General features: G+C 42.2%; 1 protein-coding gene across 9 annotated transcripts; it reads right to left on the bottom strand.

The window, feature by feature from the left end:
• Window positions 1–3,705: 3,705 nt before the first annotated feature.
• On the bottom strand, window positions 3,706–20,795 carry SETD9 (SET domain containing 9). Of its 9 annotated transcripts, XM_039545413.1 has the most exons (8): window positions 19,943–20,399; window positions 19,530–19,721; window positions 17,548–17,617; window positions 15,790–16,154; window positions 14,073–14,196; window positions 12,820–12,935; window positions 11,516–11,621; window positions 3,706–4,187 (listed from the first exon to the last, which is right to left on the bottom strand). In XM_039545413.1, exons 4-8 carry the CDS (start codon window positions 16,037–16,039, stop codon window positions 4,100–4,102), a joined length of 684 nt encoding a protein of 227 aa, XP_039401347.1. In that variant the 5' UTR covers window positions 16,040–16,154; window positions 17,548–17,617; window positions 19,530–19,721; window positions 19,943–20,399; the 3' UTR covers window positions 3,706–4,099. The 9 variants fall into 9 exon arrangements, with proteins under 9 accessions (XP_039401347.1, XP_039401349.1, XP_039401346.1 ...); XM_039545415.1 differs by lacking the exons at window positions 19,530–19,721; window positions 19,943–20,399 and adding an exon at window positions 20,629–20,732; XM_039545412.1 differs by lacking the exons at window positions 19,530–19,721; window positions 19,943–20,399 and adding an exon at window positions 20,581–20,721.
• Between the last annotated feature and the right edge of the window lie 205 nt (window positions 20,796–21,000).

The raw sequence follows: 21,000 nt of genomic DNA, 5'->3' as shown, positions 1-21,000 counted from the left end.
TGCTCCTGGCTATCTTTTGAGAGTGCTGGGTTCTGCTCCCCCAGCCCCAACCTCTTGGTGGCCTGCAGCAGCATCCAACAGGTATCAGGTCCTAGATTTGCTCAGAGTAAATCTACAGAATCAGGCCTGGCTGGCAAGATAGACCCTGCTTGGTGTGAGAATGTCACTGTGGGACCTCTGGGACTTTGGCCTATGCTTAGGGTCTGAGCAGCTGGCTAACTGCGGGATGGCATCAGTGTTTAGGCAGCTTTGTGAATGCCAACTGGCAGAAACGTATGACCTATGGTGGTAGGTAGCAGCTGAGTGGCAGTTCTGAGAACGTCAGTGAGGCTAAATGGTAGATCTAGGTGCCTTAAGAGTTAGGGCACTAACGTACCTTTGAGGAGCTGAGTCTCTGCTTCCCCTCACAGGCATGCTTATGACAGTTCCTCAGTAGCAGCTTTCTCTATCTAAACACCCACAGCTTGCCAAACCAGCCCTTATTTGCTGCATTTGCAGTCAGGGAAGCTATCAGCCCACACAGTTTAGCTTCTAATCAGGCCTTGCCCTGCAGCTTATTACTTTAAGGGGTGGCTTCTACTGTTTCCAGTTATCTCACTACACAAAGTGACTCAATTGATCCCTCCTTTTAGCCTGAAAGAGGGTCCATCAGAGGAAATGCAAGTGCAGCTGCTGCCTAAACTTACTGTTGTATGGCTGAAAAGAGGATTTTTTGCTTCGCCCACTTTTACTCTTATGCTGGTCTGGTCTGAAAGAATAGAGGACTTCCTCTTTCAGTTGCTTCCATTCTTTTATGTAAGCTGAATAAATGAGTAGATGCTACACATTCTTTTGTATATTGCTATATAATTTGAGACTGTAATTACAAAATGAAGCAACTAGACTACATAACTCCCTGATAGAATGAGTTCTACGGTAAAGGTTGAATTTGAGAAACCACTAGAGTATGCCAGAGACCCTTTGTTGCTAAGAATCAAGCTAATATCTATTTTAAACCACAACTTAAATACCAATCAGGGTGCATACAATTAATTATGCTTACAGCTATCAGAAACCAAGCAGGATACAGCTAGAAATGGAAAGGCAGTAATAAAGGAATTAAGAGAAAGTGAAGTGTTATAAGAAACAATTGTCAAAACTAAAATTATAGCCGCATATTTGATGTGTCCAAAAAGCATCCTATAAGAATCAAAATGGAAGATTTGTAAAGAAATAAAATTGGTTGTAAAGGTTGCCAGACTCTTTTCCCTAGGTAACCACCCAATTTGTAATCTATCACATATAATTAAATCAGATCTATGACATCAATCACTTCATGTCTGTCTTCAGCGGCAGTGCATCTTCTATATGACAAAATTATGGCAGAGTAGATACCTTGTGCTTATTTTTGTATAACAAATTCTGCTCAGGGTATGGAAAAGATTTGAACTAGTCAAATTAATGTTCCTAATTAAGATTTTGGAATGTCATTGAAAGGCTAATTACTCACACTGTCTTAGAAATATTAGATCTTTGTATGGGTAATTTGAAACTAAGTGCTTAAAGAGGTTCTAAAGAATTGTATTTACTCAATGTAATCCATGAGGCTTGTTAGGCATTGGTCTTAAATATATTAATTGTATCCTGGCACTAATACATCAGTTTTACTTGTGTGTTAGGAGCTGACTAACAGTCTGCTATTTGGGAAGAGGACCTTGCTGAACAAGGATGAGTAATTTAAAATAGTCTTACATTTTTAGTCTTTACACTACTTTTCCTTTCCCTACACTACTAATGTAGAAGGACTTAGAATTAATTAGCACAAGAATGCTCCAGTTTTTGAAGGAGTCCTAATTAAAATCAACTAGTCATCTTCACAGATTATACATCCAGCAGAGAAATTGTTTATTGTATTATTCATAGATTCCAAAGCCCAAAGAGAATATGGTGATCTAGTCTGACCTCCTGTATAACACAGGCCTAAGAACATCCCCAAAATAATTCTTAGAGCAGATCTTTTAGAAAAACATCCCTTCTTGCTGTAAAAATTGTCAGTGATGGAGAATTCTCCAACCACCCTTGGTAAATTGTTCCAATGGCTAATTAGTCTATCAAAAATGTACACCTTATGTCCATTATGAATTTGTATAGCTTCAACTTTCAGCCACTGGGTTATGTTTTTGGAAATCTGATTTGTTGTCATGCTGGTAAAGTTCCTAACACTTCTACATTATCTTCTCCTCTACTCCATTACCCTTTAAACAGCAGCATTTACTGAAACACTAATTAAGATTTTATAAAATAAGATCCTGTGTTTCTTTGTTTAGCTAAGTGACAGAAATCTAAAAAATGTACAAGTTTTATGATTGTATGTAAAACCATTTCACCTCCTCCCACTTTACTACATTGTTCTTGTCTCTTTCTGCTTAACCTCAATACCACCATCTGCCCAGCTTCCTGCCACCTTGATTTACCTCCTGGGTGTGTCTGGTAGCTCATAGCTGTATCCATAGCTGAGATATTTGCTGCCCCTGCCAGATCTAGTCCAGGTTCTTCTGAGGCCTCTTACTTCCTCTTACACAGGAGTAGGCCCTAAGGAAGGCTGTTTAGCTGGTTTCTCATTTTCAGCAGCATTAACGAGGAGCCAGCCCCCTGTGTTCTGCTCATACTCTGCAGAATGCAGCTGAGGGCCTGCAGTCCTAAATTACCTTAACATTCAGAGCTAGTAGTGCTGGAATAAGGAAGCCATTCCGAGTAACAGCAGTAAATGTGGCCTTCATAGTTTTAAGATGAGTATACTCCAAATGATAATTTCTTAAAGCTATTAACATACAAGTATGACAATTAACGGCTTTGGATTGCATTGCTGCTTGGAGATTAAACAAAGATAAGAACTGGTTCTTCTAAAATGCAAAGACTAGTAATTTCCATATGGCTGTAAACTTCACTTTGTGCCAAACACACAAGATCATACAATAGCCACAGACTCTGAGTGCTACACTATCTTCTTGGGGGTGAAAGAGAAAACACTGGTTACTGTCCTTGGCATCCAGACTCTTCTTCAGAGGTCAACCAGCTCTCCTGCTTGCTCTGATTTCTTGATGAGATGGCCTTGCACTTAGCAATCTTCTGCTAAGGCAAAGGCCCCTCGATGAGATGAGATGAGAAGATCAAATGGCAAAGAAGGGAAGTGAGTTCCCAGGCTAGCCCTGGAAGAGGAGACTGGACACTGGTGAGACTAGCAGACCACCCTGCTTCCTGTTTAGCATTAGCACTGTGAAAGTAAATGGCATGTACTGGAACCAGGGCTGTGTTCTGCCCCTACCCACAAAACGTGAGGTTTGCTTGCAGCTTTGGAATAAAGGCTGGGAGAATCATACATTGCTTCACCAGACCTGAAGGCTCAAACATTCTCTAGAGTTTATGAAAATAAAATTTTCAAATAGTGCTTCAAAGAAATTGTGTTGGGGAATCACGTTAGCAAAAATTAGACATTTGCTTTCAAAAAGACACTTCACTGGCATAAGTTTAGTTAAACTGTAGTTGAAAATAGTCTTTCAAAACACCATGTGAAACATCACACCTCTTAAAAAAATAAAAGGGGGCCATAAGAGTGGAACTATTTTTCAAAATGTAATGTTCCATTAATATGATCTAACTGCATCAGCAATTATAAAAAATTGTGTGCAGAGGATCCCATTAGAAACACAAGTGAAGGAGACACAGTTTACTGAAAGGAGATGTTTTATATAAATTATGTCCATTATAGCAAGAACAGCAGAATGGGATTGAGGTTTAAGATGGATCACAGTGATGTGCATATAGACAAAACAGAAGATGAAATAGCATATTCAGAAACTAGATTTTAATTTAATGAGCTATTGTACAGTTAGCTGAAAACCAATTATACTTGCAGTAGTATTAGCACCGGTAAACTTAATGATGTAAACAGCTGCAAACCTCCACAACTGTATCAAAATTGAAGTAATATTTACATGAAAATACAGCTTTGTAGCCCATTTTTAATTGGAAAGCACAGCTCTCCATTACACAGAGATGCCAAGTGTACACACAATAAATATCAATGGCAAAGAATTCTTTAATCCATGGTTTCATTGATTCAGTTGACAATGGTGTAGTAATTAGAAAAAAGCTCTTCTCCCTGCTTAATCTCTCTGAGAGCAACAAGAACCACACACCTCAAGGGGCTGCAAAACAAGAGAAGTAAAAAGGGACATTTCACCAATTTATTAAACTGATCATGGTAAGATGCTAAGACTGGTTATGGCTATATTAACTCTGGTTCACACAGAAGAACTGGAAATCCTTTGATACTGTACAAATATAAATGAAATATATGTCAAATTACAGGCTATATCCATGTCCAATTTCAATCTTTAACAATAGAAAAGCTCAGAAAACATTTCCATGTAAATACTGTTACAAAGTAGACAGGCTGTATACACAAACAAAAGACTTTGTCATGAAGTGAGGAAAAGATACTAAAGCAGACAGGGCAGGGGCTATGGCAAGGATGATCAAGCACAAGGGCATTGGTCTACACGTACCTACCACTGATTGCAGATAAACCTACACTCAGGCAAGCCACCCCAGGAGAGGAGACCAGTCTGCTGAAGTCCTTGTCCTACCAGGACATATGACCAGAGTAGATTTTCCACAAGCCTTAGTTTATGGATCAAAAGCTGCTGTTGTATTTAACATTGTGTCAGCTGGACATGGTGAACCCTAGGCTGAATCACAACCAGCTGGGACAATATTAAATGTGAGAGTCCTGTCTATGCTAAGTGCCAAGTAGTATTACTGTCATGTACGTTATCTCAGCTCTTCAAGAGCTGTAAACAGGGGAGTTTGAGTGTGAGTTCTGTTGGAAGAGAAGGTATGTGTAGCTATTTGTATGTGTAGAGGCTGGTAGGGGCAGTGTGCTGGGAGAGAAGGTGAGCCCTGATTAGGGGGCAGGGCTTCTCTGACTAGGGGTCCTATAAAAGGTAGCCAACCAGTCAGGCAGCGGCACAGACAGTGACAGCGGCACAGGAACCAGCAAACAGAGCTGTAAACAGGGGAGTTTTGGGGGGGAAGACTAAGGCAAACAGAGGAACAGACAGGCTAGTGAAGGGAGTGGGTGGTGTTCTGGCAGTGTTTTGGTGCTCATTGGGGGTTTGTTGTGCTGTGGGTGATGGTGTTTTGGTTTGGTTTGTGTTTCCCAGATTTATAGGATTTAGGTGGGAAACCTATGACAGATACAGAGGCAGCAGCGGTAGTGACCCAAGCAGTGGAAGACACAATGAAGATGACTGGATGTGGAAGCTGCGGCACGTACATGATCCCAGAGGGGGTACCTGAAAAGAGTTTCGTCTGCATGAAGTGCCGCTTGATAGAGCTGATGGAAGAAAAGATCTGAGGATTGGAGATGCAGGTGGAAACTCTGGTTAAGTTTAGAGAGGGGGTCAAGCAGATGATGGAGCAAAGACAGGAGGAGGCTGAAGAGAAAAGCTCAGACTTGCAGATGGAAGCAGGACCAAAGAACTCTGAGGGGAGACTGCTGGGTGAAGAAAGTGGACAGTGGAAGCATGTCACTAAGAGAACCAGGCAGAGGAAAAGATGGGCTAGTGAAGGAGAAATAGAGCTCAGGACCAGGTTTGTGGAGTTGGAAAATGAAGAAGGGGCACAGCAGGTGGTCACTGAAGGTGAGAGGGAAAAGAAGAAGAGAAGAGCAGCTAGTCCTATAGGAAGAGGGGAAGAGTCAATGGAGATAACACCACCAAATATGAGCCCCAGGAGGATACGGGATGGGTTGTGGAGGATTGCAAGGGTGAATAGGAATCAAGAGGACTTGCAGCCAGAGGGAACAGGAGACAGACCAGAGAATCGCACCATCACTAGCAAAAGGCAGGTCTATGTGATTGGGGACTCCTTACTGAGAAGGATAGATAGGGCCTGTAACCAGAGCTGATCCAGAGAACAGAAGGGTGTGCTGTCTGCCTGGTGCTAAGATACGGGATGTGGACCTGAGGCTGAAGAGGATTCTAACGGGAGTGGGAAAGAATCCACTGATTGTCCTTCATGAGGGAATGAATTATATGGCTAGATTCTCACTGGAACGTATCAAGGGAGACTATGCCAGGCTGAGGAAGATGCTTAAGGAAATTGAGGCTCAGGTGATCTTCAGTGGGATTCTGCCTGTTCCTAGAGAAGGGCAACAAAGGTGTGACAAGATTACGACAATCAACAGATGGCTCAGGCAGTGGTACTATAAGGAAGGCTTTGGGATGTATGGCCACTGGGAGGCATTCATGGACAGAGGATTGTTCTCTCGGGATGGACTTCACCTGAGTAGGGAGGGAAATAGACTTTTAGGATGGAGGTTGGCACAACTAATTAAGAGAGCTTTAAACTAGGAATTTGGGGGAGATGTCCAGGTAATCTCCATGCCGGATTTTAATGTTGAGAGGGAAGAAAATGAAGTAAGAAAGGATACAACCATGGGTAGGAGAATGGACATAAGGAGGAAGGGCAGTGTAGATACCAGTCTAATAGGTGATACTGGCAGTAGAACATCAGTGCCTAATCGGGTAAAGAATGTAAGCCAAGCCAAACAACAAAAATTAAGATGTTTGTACACCAATGCGAGGAGCCTAAGTAACAAAATGGAGGAACCAGAGTTACTGGTGCAGGAAGTGAAACAAGATATTATAGGGATAACAGAAACATGGTGGAATAGTAGTCATGACTGGAGTACAGGTATTGAAGGGTATGTGCTCTTTAGGAAAGACAGAAATAAAAGGTACAGGTGGAGGAGTAGCATTGTAGATCAGTGATGAGGTAGACTGTAAAGAAATAAGAAGTGATGGAATGGATAAGAGAGAGTCTGTCTGGACAAAAATCACACTGGGGAAGAAAGCTACAAGAGCCTCCCCTGGGATAGTGCTTGGGGTGTGCTACAGACCGCCGGGATCTGATTTGGATTTGGATAGAGACCTCATTAATGCAGTAAATACTAATGGGAATTGTGTGATCATGGGAGACTTTAACTTCCCAGATATAGACTGGAGGACAAGTGCTAGTAATAATAATAGGGCTCAGATTTTCCTGGATGTGATAGCTGATGGGTTCCTTCACCAAGTAGTTGCTGAACCAACAAGAGGGTTTGATTTGGTTATATTTGGTTTTTTTGTGAGTAGTGAGGACCTCATAGAAGAAATGGTTGTAGGGGACAACCTTAATTTGAGCGATCATGAGCTAATTCAGTTCAAACTAAATGGAAGGATAAACATAAACGGATCTGTGACTAGGGTTTTTTATTTCAAAAGGGCTTACTTAAAAAAATAAGGAAATTAGTTAGGGAAGTGGATTGGACAGAAGAATTTGTGGATCTAAAGGCGGAGGCGGCCTGGAATTACTTCAAGTCAAAAGTTGCAGAAACCATCAGAAGCCTGCATCCCAAGAAAGGGGAAAAAATTCATAGGCAGGAATTGTAGACCAAGCTGGATGAGCAAGCATCTCAGAGAGGTGATTAAGAAAAAGCAGAAGGCCTACAAGGAGTGGAAGATGGGAGGGATTAGCAAGGAAACCTACTTTATTGAGGTCAGAACACGTAGGGATAAAATGAGAAAGGCCAAAACCCTTGTAGAGTTAGACCTTGCAAAGGGAATTAAAACCAGTAGTAAAAGATTCTATAGCCATATAAATAAGAAGAAAACAAAGAAAGAAGAAGCAGGACCGCTAAACACTGAGGATGGAGTGGAGGTTAAGGATAATCTAGGCATGGCCCCCCAATATCTAAACAAGTACTTTGCCTGAGTCTTTAATGAGGCTAATGAAGAGCTTAGGGATAACGGTAGGATGACAAATGGGAATGAGGATATGGAGGTAGATATTACCACATCTGAGGTAGAAGCCAAACTGGAATAGCTTAATGGGACTAAAATGGGGGGGGGGGAGTTCCAGCTAATTTTAATCCAAGAATATTAAAGGAAATGGCACATGAAATTGCAAGCCCATTAGCAAGAATTTTTCATGAATCTGTAAACTCAGGGGTTGTACCGTACGACTGGAGAATTGCTAACATAGTCCCTAATTTTAAGAAAGGGAAAAAAAGTGATCTGGGTAACTACAGGCCTGTTAGTTTGACATCTATAGTATGCAAGATCTTGGAAAAATTTTTGAAGGAGAAAGTAAAGGACATTGAGGTCAATGGTAATTGGGACAAAATACAACATAGTTTTTACAAAAGGTAGATCATGCCAAACCAACGTGATCTCCTTCTATTGCGAAGGTAACAGATCTTTTAGACAAAGGAAACATAGTGGATCTAATTTACCTCGATTTCAGTAAGGCATTTGATATGGTTCCACATGGGGAATTATTAGCTACATTGGAAAAGATGGGGATCAATATGAAAATTGAAAGGTGGATAACGAACTGGCTAAAGGAGAGACTACAACCCTGGGGTTTTTTCGCCTTCCTCTGCAGCGTGGGTCAGGGGTCACTTGCTGGAGGATTCTCTGCACCTTGAAGTCTTTAAACCACAATTTGAGGACTTCAGTAGCTCAGACATAGGTTAGGGGTTTGATACAGGAGTGGGTGGGTGAGATTCTGTGGCCTGCATTGTGCAGGAGGTCAGACTAGATTAACATAATGGTCCCTTCTGACCTTAAAGTCTATGATGTGATTTTAAAAGTCGCAGAAGCAATCTGGATTTAAAATTAATAGGAACTGGGCAATAAAATCTCTGCTGTAATTTCCAACTGTAGATGAGCCCTAAGCAGGTAAATTTAAGGTAGGTTGGAACTGTTTATGGTGAATTTCCACACTTCTCAAATATTTGGGTTTCTTGTATGTGTATCTTAACTTTGGGGACAAAAAAATTCTATTACATTCCTTATTTACCCTTAAGTCACTGATACATATTCTCATCTTTAATTTTGCCTTAGCTAAGTCTTTTGTCTGAGATTAGTGATACAGTCTCTTCCGTGATATTGCCAACCACTCTCACCCCAAAAACCAGCATTCTGAAATAGCTCCAGAGCCCCATGAAAAGTTTTAGCTGATCCACCTACAACTTTGAATTCCAGAATATATTTAAGATTAGCAGTTTACAGCATTCAAAAACAGAATTGATGCTGGAATCTGTTCAGTTTTTCATCCTGCTGTGAATTCTCTCAGATTTCAAAAAATGAATGTTTCCAGATTCTTTGTAAAGAATAAATTTACAAGATCTCAGTTCATAGCCAGGATTTTGTGACTATTCAGCTACAGATCAATTTCCCTTTCTATCAGTGTCTTTATTTTGCCAGCGTTTGTAACTCTAGTAGTTTCAAATTGCATATGCCTGAATATAAAGATATTGTGGATCTCCTCTAGCAAACTCACCAGCTTGCTCTCTTATTTACAATGAACTGGAAGAGAGGGATATTAAGAGGATGATGCTAATCAGTTCAGACACCAAATATCACCTACTTTAATCTGATAAGGAATATTGCCCAAATTTTAAATTTACATTTGAATTAAAGTTAAAGGCACTCCTGTGATTGTCTACAAAACAAGCAAAAATATAACAACATAAGAACGGCCGTACTGGGTCAGACCAAAGGTCCATCTAGCCCAGTATCCTGTCTACCAACAGTGGCCAATGCCAGGTGCCCCAGAGGGAGTGAACCTAACAGGCAATGACCAAGTGATCTCTCTCCTGCCATCCATCTCCACCCTCTGACAGACAGAGTCTAGGGACACCATTCCTTAACCCATCCTGGCTAATAGCCATTTATGGACTTAACCTCCATGAATTTATCCAGTTCTCTTTTAAACGCTGTTATAGTCCTAGCCTTCACAACCTCGTCAGGTAAGGAGTTTCACAAGTTGACTGTGTGAAGAAGAATTTCCTTTTGTTTTAAACCTGCTGCCCATTAATTTCATTTGGTGACCCTAGTTCTGGTATTATGGGAATAAGTAAATAACTTTTCCTTATCTACTTTCTCCACATCACTCATGATTTTATATACCTCTATCATATCCCCCCCTTCATCTCCTCTTTTCCAAGCTGAAAAGTCCTGGCCTCTTTAATCTCTCCTCATATGGGACCCATTCCAAACCCCTAATCATTTTAGTTGCCCTTCTCTGAACCTTCTCTGAACCTTTTCTAGTGCCAGTATATCTTTTTTGAGACGAGACCACCACAATTACCACCACCACAATACCTGATTTGCTGTAGCTAAATTAGCCCCCCATCATATTGTATGTATAGTTGGGGTTATTTTTTCCAATGTGCATTACTTTACATTTATCTACATTACATTTCATTTGCCATTTTGTTGCCCACTCACTCAGTTTTGTGAGAGCTTTTTGAAGTTTTTCACAGTCTGCTTTGGTCTTAACTATCTTGAGCAGTTTAGTATCATCTGCAAACTTTGCCATCTCACTTTTTACCCCTTTCTGCAGATCATTTATGAATAAGTTGAATAGGATTGGTCCTAGGACTGACCCTTGGGGGAACACCACTAGTTACCCCTCTCCATTCTGAGAATTTACCATTAATTCCTACCCTTTGTTCCCTGTCTTTTAACCAGTTCTCAATCCATGAAAGGACCTTCTCTCTTATCCCATGACAACTTAATTTACGTAAGAGCCTTTGGTGAGGGACCTTGTCAAAGGCTTTCTGGAAATCTAAGTACACTATGTCCAATGTATCCCCCTTGTCCACATGTTTGTTGACCCCTTCAAAGAACTCTAATAGATTAGTAAGACACGATTTCCCTTTACAGAAACCATGTTGACTTTTGCCCAACAACTTATGTTCTTCTGTGTGTCTGACAATTTTATTCTTTTGACTAATTTGCCCAGTTCCGACGTTAGACTTACCAGTCTGTAATTGCTGGGATCACCTCTAGAGCCCTTTTTAAATATTGGCGTTACATTAACTATCTTCCAGTCATTGGGTACAGAAGCTGATTTAAAGGACAGGTTACAAACCCTAGTTAATAGTTCCGCAACTTCACATTTGAGTTCTTTCAGAACTCTTGGGTGAATGCCATCTGTCCCGGTGACTTGTTAATGTTAAGTTTATCAATTAATTCCAAAACCTCCTTTAGTGACACTTCAATCTGTGACAATTCCTCAGATTTGTCACCTACAAAAGCTGGCTCAGGTTTGGGACTCTCCCTAACATCCTCAGCCGTGAAGACTGAAGCAAAGAATCCATTTAGTTTCTCCTCAATAGCTTTATCGTCTTTAAGCGCTCCTTTTGTATCTCGATCATCCAGGGGCCCCACTGATTGTTTAGCAAATAACTACTGTTTCAGTGGAATTCACCAATTGTTCCTCAGCAGCTCTAGTAGTAGCTTAACAAAATTCATCCCCAGAGATATGCTGATAAGTGCAGGTATAAAAGAGGTTCCCTTATAAAAGCAAACTCTTTCTTAACAGTGCTGTGTTTTTGTGTAGCTTACCTTGGCAGAGATGAACTTTGTTCACTTACTAATTTGGCTTCTTGGATGCTATCAAAACGTGTAAGTGTACTTACATAGGCATGTCATGGCTGTAGGTGATGTTTGGAAGATACTGTTTCAGTTCTACTGGAAAATATTCAGGCACATCAAACTCCTGATAACAGACGTTGGCTGCCTTTTCTGGGGAGCGGGGGGAGGTGGAGGGAGAGGGGAAAAAAATTCTTATACAGGACTGAGAAATTTGTATGCAGTTTATATATGTAAATGCAAAGTATTCTTCTGAAAAAAGTACTCGCTGTGCTCATTATAAGTGAAATCCACCCCTGTGGTGAGAGCCAGCAGAAGACGTATGCACTGCATAAGCCCCATTTAAGCCCTATTTTGAGAGCTTAAGTGGTACGTAGGCTTTGTGTTGGCCCCCTGAGCAGGGGTCAAGTTCAGCCTAATTTAACTAAATAGTAGTTCTTTGGACCACCAGGGTGCCCAGCTTGCATAGCTCAGAATGGAGCTTATAGCATCAATACCTAATTCTACCTTTATGACCATTCGCGCTTTAGCCTCTTTGGTCAGGATGCCTACATTGGTAGCACTTGTATAGTGGTTTATTTATGATGTGGATACCTATTCCTGAACAATGCACTGAGATCCCCACTCATTTCACAGCAGAGTCTCCAGGGACCATGAAACACTTCTATCTCACAACCAATCCCATGAGCGATCCAGTCTCCCAGAATTTTATAGTTATATATTTTGTATTGAGGAAGGGCATTAGGGTAAATTGCCCCACTCTCTGTATCCCACAGTGTAGTCAGGTTGCTGGACTCATCTACTGCATATAGATTTGAGACTTCCTTAATTAAAAAACCTTTTCTAGTCAGTAAGTGAACTGTGATGTAAAAAAGCTTTCATTCAAAAATGTTTACCATGCATTGGGATTGCCAAATTAATTTTCAAAAGAATTATGTAGTAACAACATTATGCAATATAAGAGGTTCTCCAACTATTCCATTCTGTGGACCATTTCATAAGAGGGACCAGTCCATGGATTTCCTTTCCCCTACAGTCCAAGTTTACTGCTTTTGTTTTCAAAATGTTGAATTCTGCAGACTAGCAGGACAGGACCAGTAGGCATTAGCAGACCATATAAACATAAGATTTTCAAAGCTGCCCTTGCAGATTTGGATACCCAATTCCCATTAATTACTGGAAATTTCAGCCTAAGAACCTCTGCTACACCATCAAGTGTGTTTGTGCCTCTGAAAAGGTCACTGCTGGATGGAGTACGATTCTTTATCAATTACAGTGCTCCACCCCCAACAAAAGTCATTTCCATATTTAAAGTCAGCTTGGAGACTAGGAACTCTACCTTCCAACTTACTGTGTGAACAGTTGTTAACATACTGCCCTACTGCCAGTGGATTTAGCACAGCAGGTGTGAGCCAAGTGACGTCACTCATTTGAAAAGGACCAAGTTGATCCCTCTTGCTGCATGATCTGAAAGGAGTCACAATATTAACTAGAAATATAGGTTTCTTTTCTTGACGCTTCTTTTGACCATTATTTCAACTTCTGGAAATACTCACAAGTTAGCTTAGGTTACATTTCCCCAACAGCATTTGACTGATTCATTAGAGTATAAAATTGGTATTCAAAAGAGGCTGATCCTTTAAAAAGAGAATATTAAACAATATAACTGTGTTATGCAGGAGGTCAAACTAGATTATCACAGTGGTCCCTTCCGGCTTTGGAATATATGGTTTCTATCAAAAACCAAAGGACTAAATAAAACAATCTACCAGAGAAGCTGAAATGAGGGCATTCTTACAATAAGCAAAAACAAACAAAAAAACCCAAATACACCATTTTTAAAGAAATATCATTACATTTAATTTCCCTTTTGGGCTGTGTGGAGAAGGGCCACTACAAGGTAAGCCTCAGTCTTGTTCCCAGAATCCAAACTAGATACAAGGGGACTGTCCTTTCAGGTTGTTTCCTGGTCGTTATTGTTAATTCTATTTTGGATGCGTGATGTTTGCATTCTTCACAGATGTTGCTGTAAACTGAATTTCCCTGGAAACTAAAATTTGGTAAAGTGCATGTTAGCCCCTAGGCTACTTCAAGTACAGACTTACTCTTCTGCAGTCCTGCTTTATTCAATGCTTTTTAAAGGCAAGTTAGGGCTAGATAATATGCCCCTTGGTACAAGAGTTCATGCTCTGTGACATAGAAAGATTTTCTTTTCTTTCCATCAACCAGATTTAATTAGAAACCTGAAAATATACTTTTACAACTTTATACGGAATCAGACCTAGATTTAAGCATATTTTCCTTATAAAAAAAATCACAGCTATTTAAGCATCAGTTTTCAGCAAAGTGAGTCTGGTCAAATGTAGACTGGCACACGATGTGATATTAATACGTCACAGCCAATAGCTGCCAGCCTCATTACAAGAGAACAGACTGACCACACTGCATCTTATATTACAGTACATGATACTTATTTTATTTTTCCCCATAGGGTAAGTCAGAAAAATCCAACTACTTTTGGTTTCAGATAACAGTGTGATTAGATAACCATACCATTCAATACATGAACTAATTTTTGTTCTCCTATTTCTTTTGACTGCTTACCTGTACACTGCTTTTGATATTCCTTTATCATTCCCATCAATAAGTACACCATCTATGCATCTAAAAATAAATGGATTGCCAATGGACTGGAAAAAGATGGGCTCATACTTTTGATATACTGTACCTGTTGTAAGACAGACATGGATATTTTAGAAGGCAATAAATAAAAGTGTCAAAACGGGGTTAGTAGTCATGATCCAGCCTCCCAGACAGAGGCCAAAGGTGGCAGAGGGATAAGATTATTCTTTCCTCAGTTCATAAGCTGCCATTAATAATTTTGAAAGGACAGAACTGCACTGATCTGATGTTTCCCCAGTCCAGCAGTTGCCCTCTTATGGTACATCTGTGCCATCATCTTAGACCTTAGAAGCTGCTCTAACTTAAGCTAACTGGCTATGGTCTCTCTAGGTCAGGACCATAAACCAACTGAGACACAGAATAGGTGTAGCCCAGGGGTAGGCAACCTATGGCACGGGTGCCAAAGGCGGCATGTGAGCTGATTTTCAGTGGCACTCAAACTGCCCGGGTCCTGGCCACCAGTCCGGGGAGCTCTGCATTTTAATTAAATTTTAAATGAAGCTTCTTAAACATTTTAAAAACCTTATTTACTTTACATACAACAATAGTTTAGTTATATATTATAGACTTATAGAAAGAGACCGTCTAAAAATGTTAAAATGCATTACTGGCACGCGACACCTTAAATTAGAGTGAATAAATAAAGATTTGGCACAGCACTTCTGAAAGGTTGCCGACCCCTGGTGTAGTCCATGCATACTCCACTCTGCCCTGCTCCCCTTCCCTGTATCTCCACTGGGGGGAGCAGTTGGCTACAGAACTGGCTATATCACTTTATACCAGGTGAGAATTCCCCTACAGCAGGGTAATTCTCAGCTACCCAGCTAAATCCAGATTCCACCATCAAAGAAGCACAAATGGTCCCAACAAGAGATGAAAATTTAGGCTGATGTTCCTAACTGCCAACTCACACTCATCCTGGGATTCGATTATCAATTTCTGCCTCTTACATCACCAATTGCAATAAATATTCTGCAATAAGAATTTAATTGGTGATTGTGTTGATGTTCACAGCAGAACAGAATTCAGCTTGCTCTCAGACGGCTGTACTGGCTCTGAAGTGCTAACAGAACTAAAAATGTTGTTAAGCAAAGTAAGCTAATGACACTCCAAGAGACAAGGAGTCGGACCAAAGTCCCGTTTTCCCCCTATTCTGGTCTTGTACATTCTACTTTCATTCTTAATTTTATAAATATATCTTTGTGCTGTGAAAATTTTCTATATTGCCCACTGATATCGATAGAGAGATTAATAGACTGAATCCTGCAAATACTTATGCATATGAACAACTTTATGAACATGATCTGGTTCATTTTATGCATGTGAGCAATCCCATGTAATTCAATTACTCATGTGCATTAGTGCTTACAGAAATCAGGGACAAATTTTCTACCAATTCAAACCAGATCTTGGGTACTCAGAGAACATGAAATATAATCTTTTTTCTTATCACCAAAAGCTCTCCAAATCAGTTTACACATGGAAATACCTTTACAAATATTAACCTGTGATTTTGGCAAGGTATCAAAGTTAAAATGCTAAAAAAGTTACAATTCCAATTTAGTCATGCAATCAGTAACCATGTAGTTAGAAATCATGTTTAAATTATTTGGAAAAATGACAAAAAATATTTAATTACCAGGATACATAGATACAACTGCCCCTTTTGGCACAAAACCTTTGGTAACAAAGACTCCTGTTCCAGCAGAAATCAGTGAACTCTGATCTCGAGTAATACTGAACCCTAATGTATTAAACAGAACTTCTTCTGGATTAAAGATATTTTGACTTTGATGGTTGTAACCAGTTGTTTTTGATCTCTTATACTGAATAGTCAGTAATTTCAGATATTTGGATTTAACTTCTGGAAGTAAGGCAAAGTCGTCCATTTGTCTACTAAAGTCATTTATGAACAGAGCTTTAAAGATTTTCAGCAGTGTTTCAAGGACATCTTCATCAGAGATAATTTTGTCTTTGGACTTTTCTGGTACGTATCGGATGGTCCTGTGGCAGAAGAGAAAAAATATTGTAGCATCAAGTTTTCCTATAAGAACTGACAGAGAAATTTTATGGCAACAAAAAGCACTTGATTGCTTTTATGTTACATGGCTGAAACAAACAATACAAAAGGATATTCTTTCATGCATATGCAACCTTGAATTGTACATGCATTTTTGAAAATGCAGGCCGCTGGCCTATGCAACCTCTGAATCTTAATGATACCTCATTACAATACATTGCTCATTATACCTGTGCTAAGTGGTGAAGAAAGTAACAGTTGCTGTGCAGATTAAACAGTGTGCTGATTAGTGAGGCTCTAATATATATTTCTTAGAAAAACATTCAATTAGTTAATATCGAGTAATTTTACTATTAAAAAGAGGCCTGATTTATCTTGTTGAATTTAAAAAGAAATATTACTCATCTGGCTACTTTTGTGCATTGGTTATAACATTGTTAAAAAGACTGGTTTAAATTTTGATGCAAACGATGGGTAAAATGTTCAAAAATACCTAAATTACAAAGGAGCCTAAGTCCCATTTTCTAAAGAGACGTAGGTGCTTAGGAACCTTAATCTCATTGAAAGTCAGTGAGAAAGTTAGGTTCCTAAGGGTGATATTCAAAAGAAGGACTTAGGCTGATCATTTGCAGTACCTAGTGGCCCCCACTGCCAAGTGGGATTCATAGCCCTGAGTGAGGTGGTCGGGCTCGCTATACAATGCATGGGGGACAGGTTGGCACCTAAAAAGGAATTAACAGAAACCACTGTGCTAAATGAGGAGCCACCTAAATGAGCCAGTAAGAAAAGCTGTGGGGAGAGGTGTGGCCTATGGCCAGCCCCTCAAAGGGAGTTAGATGTCTAAGGTTATGTCTACACTACACAGCTTTTAGCAATACGGCTGTGTCACCACAGTCCTGTCGCTAAAAGTCGCGCAGTGTAGCCACTGTTTGGCAGCTCTCCTGCCGACAACACGCTGTTCACACTGGCAGTCGCTGCGGCAAAACATTTGTCTTTTGGAGGTGGGGAGGCGTTAACATCTCTGAAAGACAAAACTTGTGTCCTTCAATTGCCAGCGTAGACATAGCCTAACTCCGGGCTAAAGGGAGGCCCCTCTCTCCACTCAGGATTCACAGCCATGAACCCTCTCCTAGAGTCAGGTGTCTAAACCAGATAAGCCCTTTGTCACGAAAAACCATGGAAACTTCAGTGCCTACAGGGTTAGGCCACAGCTGAGGGTGGTTCTGAGGCCTAACCCCTATAGGGTTAGGCCACAGCTGAGGGTGGTTCTGAGGATCTAAATTTTGGATTTAGGAGCCTAAAGTGGCAGTAGACACTAAAGTCCACCTTGTGAATCTCACCGTAGGTCCCTAAGTCACTTTTGAAAATGGGACTTACCTGTCTAAGTCACTTGGGCACTTCTGAAAATTTTTGATGTCTCATTCTCATCTAGTCCCACCTGAACTGGCTGTTAAGAAAGAATTTTAGAGCATAAATAAAACCCAAGAACAACAATTTCCAAACTTTTTCAACTATTATCCTATGCTAGGTTGAACACTTAAAACTGATGACACAAAAACTCTTGATTTTGTAGTTACTTTTTTACTTTTCTTTTACAAAGGTGTGAGAATAGCAAGATTAGAATCTACATTCTTACTCTTTTAGTTTCCGACTTTATTCAGAATTGGATTCTGTAATATGGTAAGATCAGTAAGACGTTATAAAGCTACATTTTCTGCTAAGTTAAGACACCCTGCATAAGTATACAAGCATACAATATTATAGTGGTTTTCAAACTTTTTTTCCCTCACAATCCAGTTGAAGAAAATTGTTGATACCCCTGACCCAACGGAGCTGCAGATGAGCGGTTTGGGAGGGACTCAGGGCTAGGGCACAGGTTTGGGGGGTGGGGGCTGCGGGCTGTGGCCGGGAATGAGGGGTTCTGGGTGTGGGAGAGGGCTCATGATTGGGGTGCGGGACAGGGTCAATGGGAGTGTTGAGCCAGTGTTCGGGGCAGGGGCAGCGCATGGAGCCCCGTGGCCCCCTTGCCTAGGAGCTGGACCTGCTGCTGGCCAATTCTGGGGCGCAGAGCAATGTCAGAAGAGGTAGGGACTAGCCTGCCTTAGCCGGGCAGCATCACGGACAGGACTTTTAACGTCCCGGTTGGTGGTGCTGACCAGAGCCGCCACAACCCAGTGCCTTCCATTCCGCGACCCACTACTGGGTCGTGACCCGCACTTTGAAAACCACTGCAATAATAGACAGCCCAGGAATGATTGTAAGGACGTGATTCATTAAAAGAGCTCTGCTGAGATCATTAAATGACAAGAACTTGGCTTGAGATACTTTTAGTTCCATCAGATAATCAATTGAATGTTGTATACACTCCAGGGCTTCTGTTGTTTACTACAAAAATTAGAAGACCTATTTGACCATCTAATCCAAACTCCCGCCACTGTAGAATTGTTCCCTACAGTACATTCTCAAATGCTTTCTTCACTCGAGATTTAATGGCTCAAACAAAGCTACCACTTCCCTTGGAAGACTATTCCACAGTTTGATGCTGTACCTCTTTGAAAGTATATTCCTTGATTTTTAAAATGTGTAGGGGACACAGGGAGAAGAGGGTAAGATCTAAGATCTCAGAGCAGCAGACTGAGGTAAATAGCATGTGGCAATACTAGTAGTAAACAGTGTGATCAAGCAGACAGAAGAAAGGAAAAAGAACATAACTTCTTAGTGCATTGAACATATGGATCTGGGGACAGATAATTTAGCTATCAGTATAATCGTGTCACACTCACCATATAAAAAACTAAGACAAGAAACTTTTCAAAACCACCTAAGTGATTTTGAAGGCCAAATCTCATTTTAAAAAATGGACTTGGGCACTTAAGAACCTAAGTCACCGAAGTCACATTGAAAAGGAGATGCGAGGTCCTAAATCACTTAGATACTTTTGAAAATGTTACTCTAAGCTTCCATTTGGATCATTGGGTAGGCATGAAGATCTGGATCTTCTATAGTCGTTAAAATGCAGCTCTACCCTGAAAAGCTAATATGGAAAAAGAAACTTACTAGTTAAGCATCCTGCTCTTGTGTGAAATCTTGCTCCTATTAAAATCAAAGGAAATTCTGCCACTGTTTTCAATGGGGGCAGGATTTCAGCCTCTGTGTATTCAGCTTTGTATTTGTTACACAGTAAAATATACTCTTGCTACATTTTATGCCTGTCACTGCTGCAGAACTAAGGACTTGGCTACACTTGCAAGTTACAGCATATTAAAGGAGCCCTGGGCGCACTAGCTCTCTACCCGACCACACTGGCAAGGCACACAGAGTGCTCTGACTCCATGGCTAGAGCGCTCCTGGTACTTCACCTCAGTGAGTGGAATAACCTTTGATGCGCCCCCGCTGGAGCACCCCAGCCTCAGTGTGAATGAGGTGTTGCGTTACTGTTCTCTGATCAGCCTCCAGAAACGTCTCATCCCTTTAAGTCAAGTGGCCACTCTTGTCATTGTTTTGGATGTGCCCTTTGACAGCTCCATTTAACAGCGGGTTGCTTATCTGCTCTGAGACAAAGCAACCATTACTGTGGAATACTGTGAGGGGGGGGGGGGAGGGCAGGTCTGCTCCTGTCTGAACTTACAAGACAGCATGCTGACGTATTCTCATCCCCCCAAAAACCGACTCTCTCTCTCCCCCACATAGACACAACACACTCCCTGTCACACTCCCCCCCCCCCCGCCTTTGAAAAGCATGTTGCAGTGACTTGCATGCTGGGATAGCTACCACAATGCACTGCTCTCTCTCTGAGGCCGTTGTGGCCACGCCAGTGTGCTGGCAGTGTGAACAGACAACAGCGCTTTCCCTACTGCACTCCACGAACGCTGGTTTAACGCAAAGCGCTCTGCATCGGCTCGTGTAGCCAGGCCCTAAGACAGCTACAGCACAGGGAGCTGGAATCTCGGATGCTGACGCCAGCAGTGACATAGGAACCGAGTTCCTATTGCCTTGTCCCCCTGCCTATTATTGGAGACGCTGCCTAGAAGCGGTGAAACCAGTTCTTGTGCTGGGATGACAAACCAGACTGGATCTGAAAACAGCTGAGGCATAAACTCAGGCCCGAGCCGCACTTTTAGGATGTCGATTTGGGGGCGGCAGGAGAGAGGCCGATCCCCGCGTTTACCGCCACACGCCGGCTGGGAATGGGATCCGACGCGCCAGCCCCCTCAGGCAGGTGGCGGTTAGCGGCCGCTGAGCGCGTGAAGGGCCCGCTAGCGGCCCCGCACACGCGCCTCCCTGCGGTTACGGCGGGCTGCTCGCGGCTGCGCTTGGGTCGCGCGCTCGGGGGCCGCTTTGTTTCCGCCGCAGGCGGGTTCCCGGGGCGCTGGGCCTGGCTGGGTGGCGCGTGCCCCCGGCCCCCTCACCTGCGCTTGTGGCGGAGGTGCAGCGCGATCCAGGGCACGAAGCGGTACCTGTAGGACGCCCAGCGCCGCAGCAGGGCCCGCAGCATGGCGACCCCGCCGGGGAGGGCAGCCGCACGAGAGCCCAGGGCCGCCCCACCCCCCTGAGCTGGGCCGGACCTGGCGACCCGCAGGAACCACGTCCCCGGCGACAGCCCCGCGCACCGCCCCCGCTGGCGTCCAGCGCGGCGCCTCCCCCCGTCCGGGGTGGGTCCCGCAGCGCCGGGCCACGCCTCTTCCCCCCATCGGGGAGGGGAAGGCGGGGGAACCGCCAGACTCTCCCCGGAGTCCCCAGGCTGGCGCCCTTGTGCGCAGGCGTAGCCGAGGTCACAGACTGTCGCTGCGATCACCGCGGATTCGCGCTGAGTCCATATGACTTCTAGC

This window comes from Mauremys reevesii, linkage group 6 (assembly GCF_016161935.1).
Source record: "Mauremys reevesii isolate NIE-2019 linkage group 6, ASM1616193v1, whole genome shotgun sequence".
NCBI lineage: Eukaryota > Metazoa > Chordata > Testudines > Geoemydidae > Mauremys > Mauremys reevesii.
This window is presented reverse-complemented; position numbering and strand designations above follow the sequence as displayed.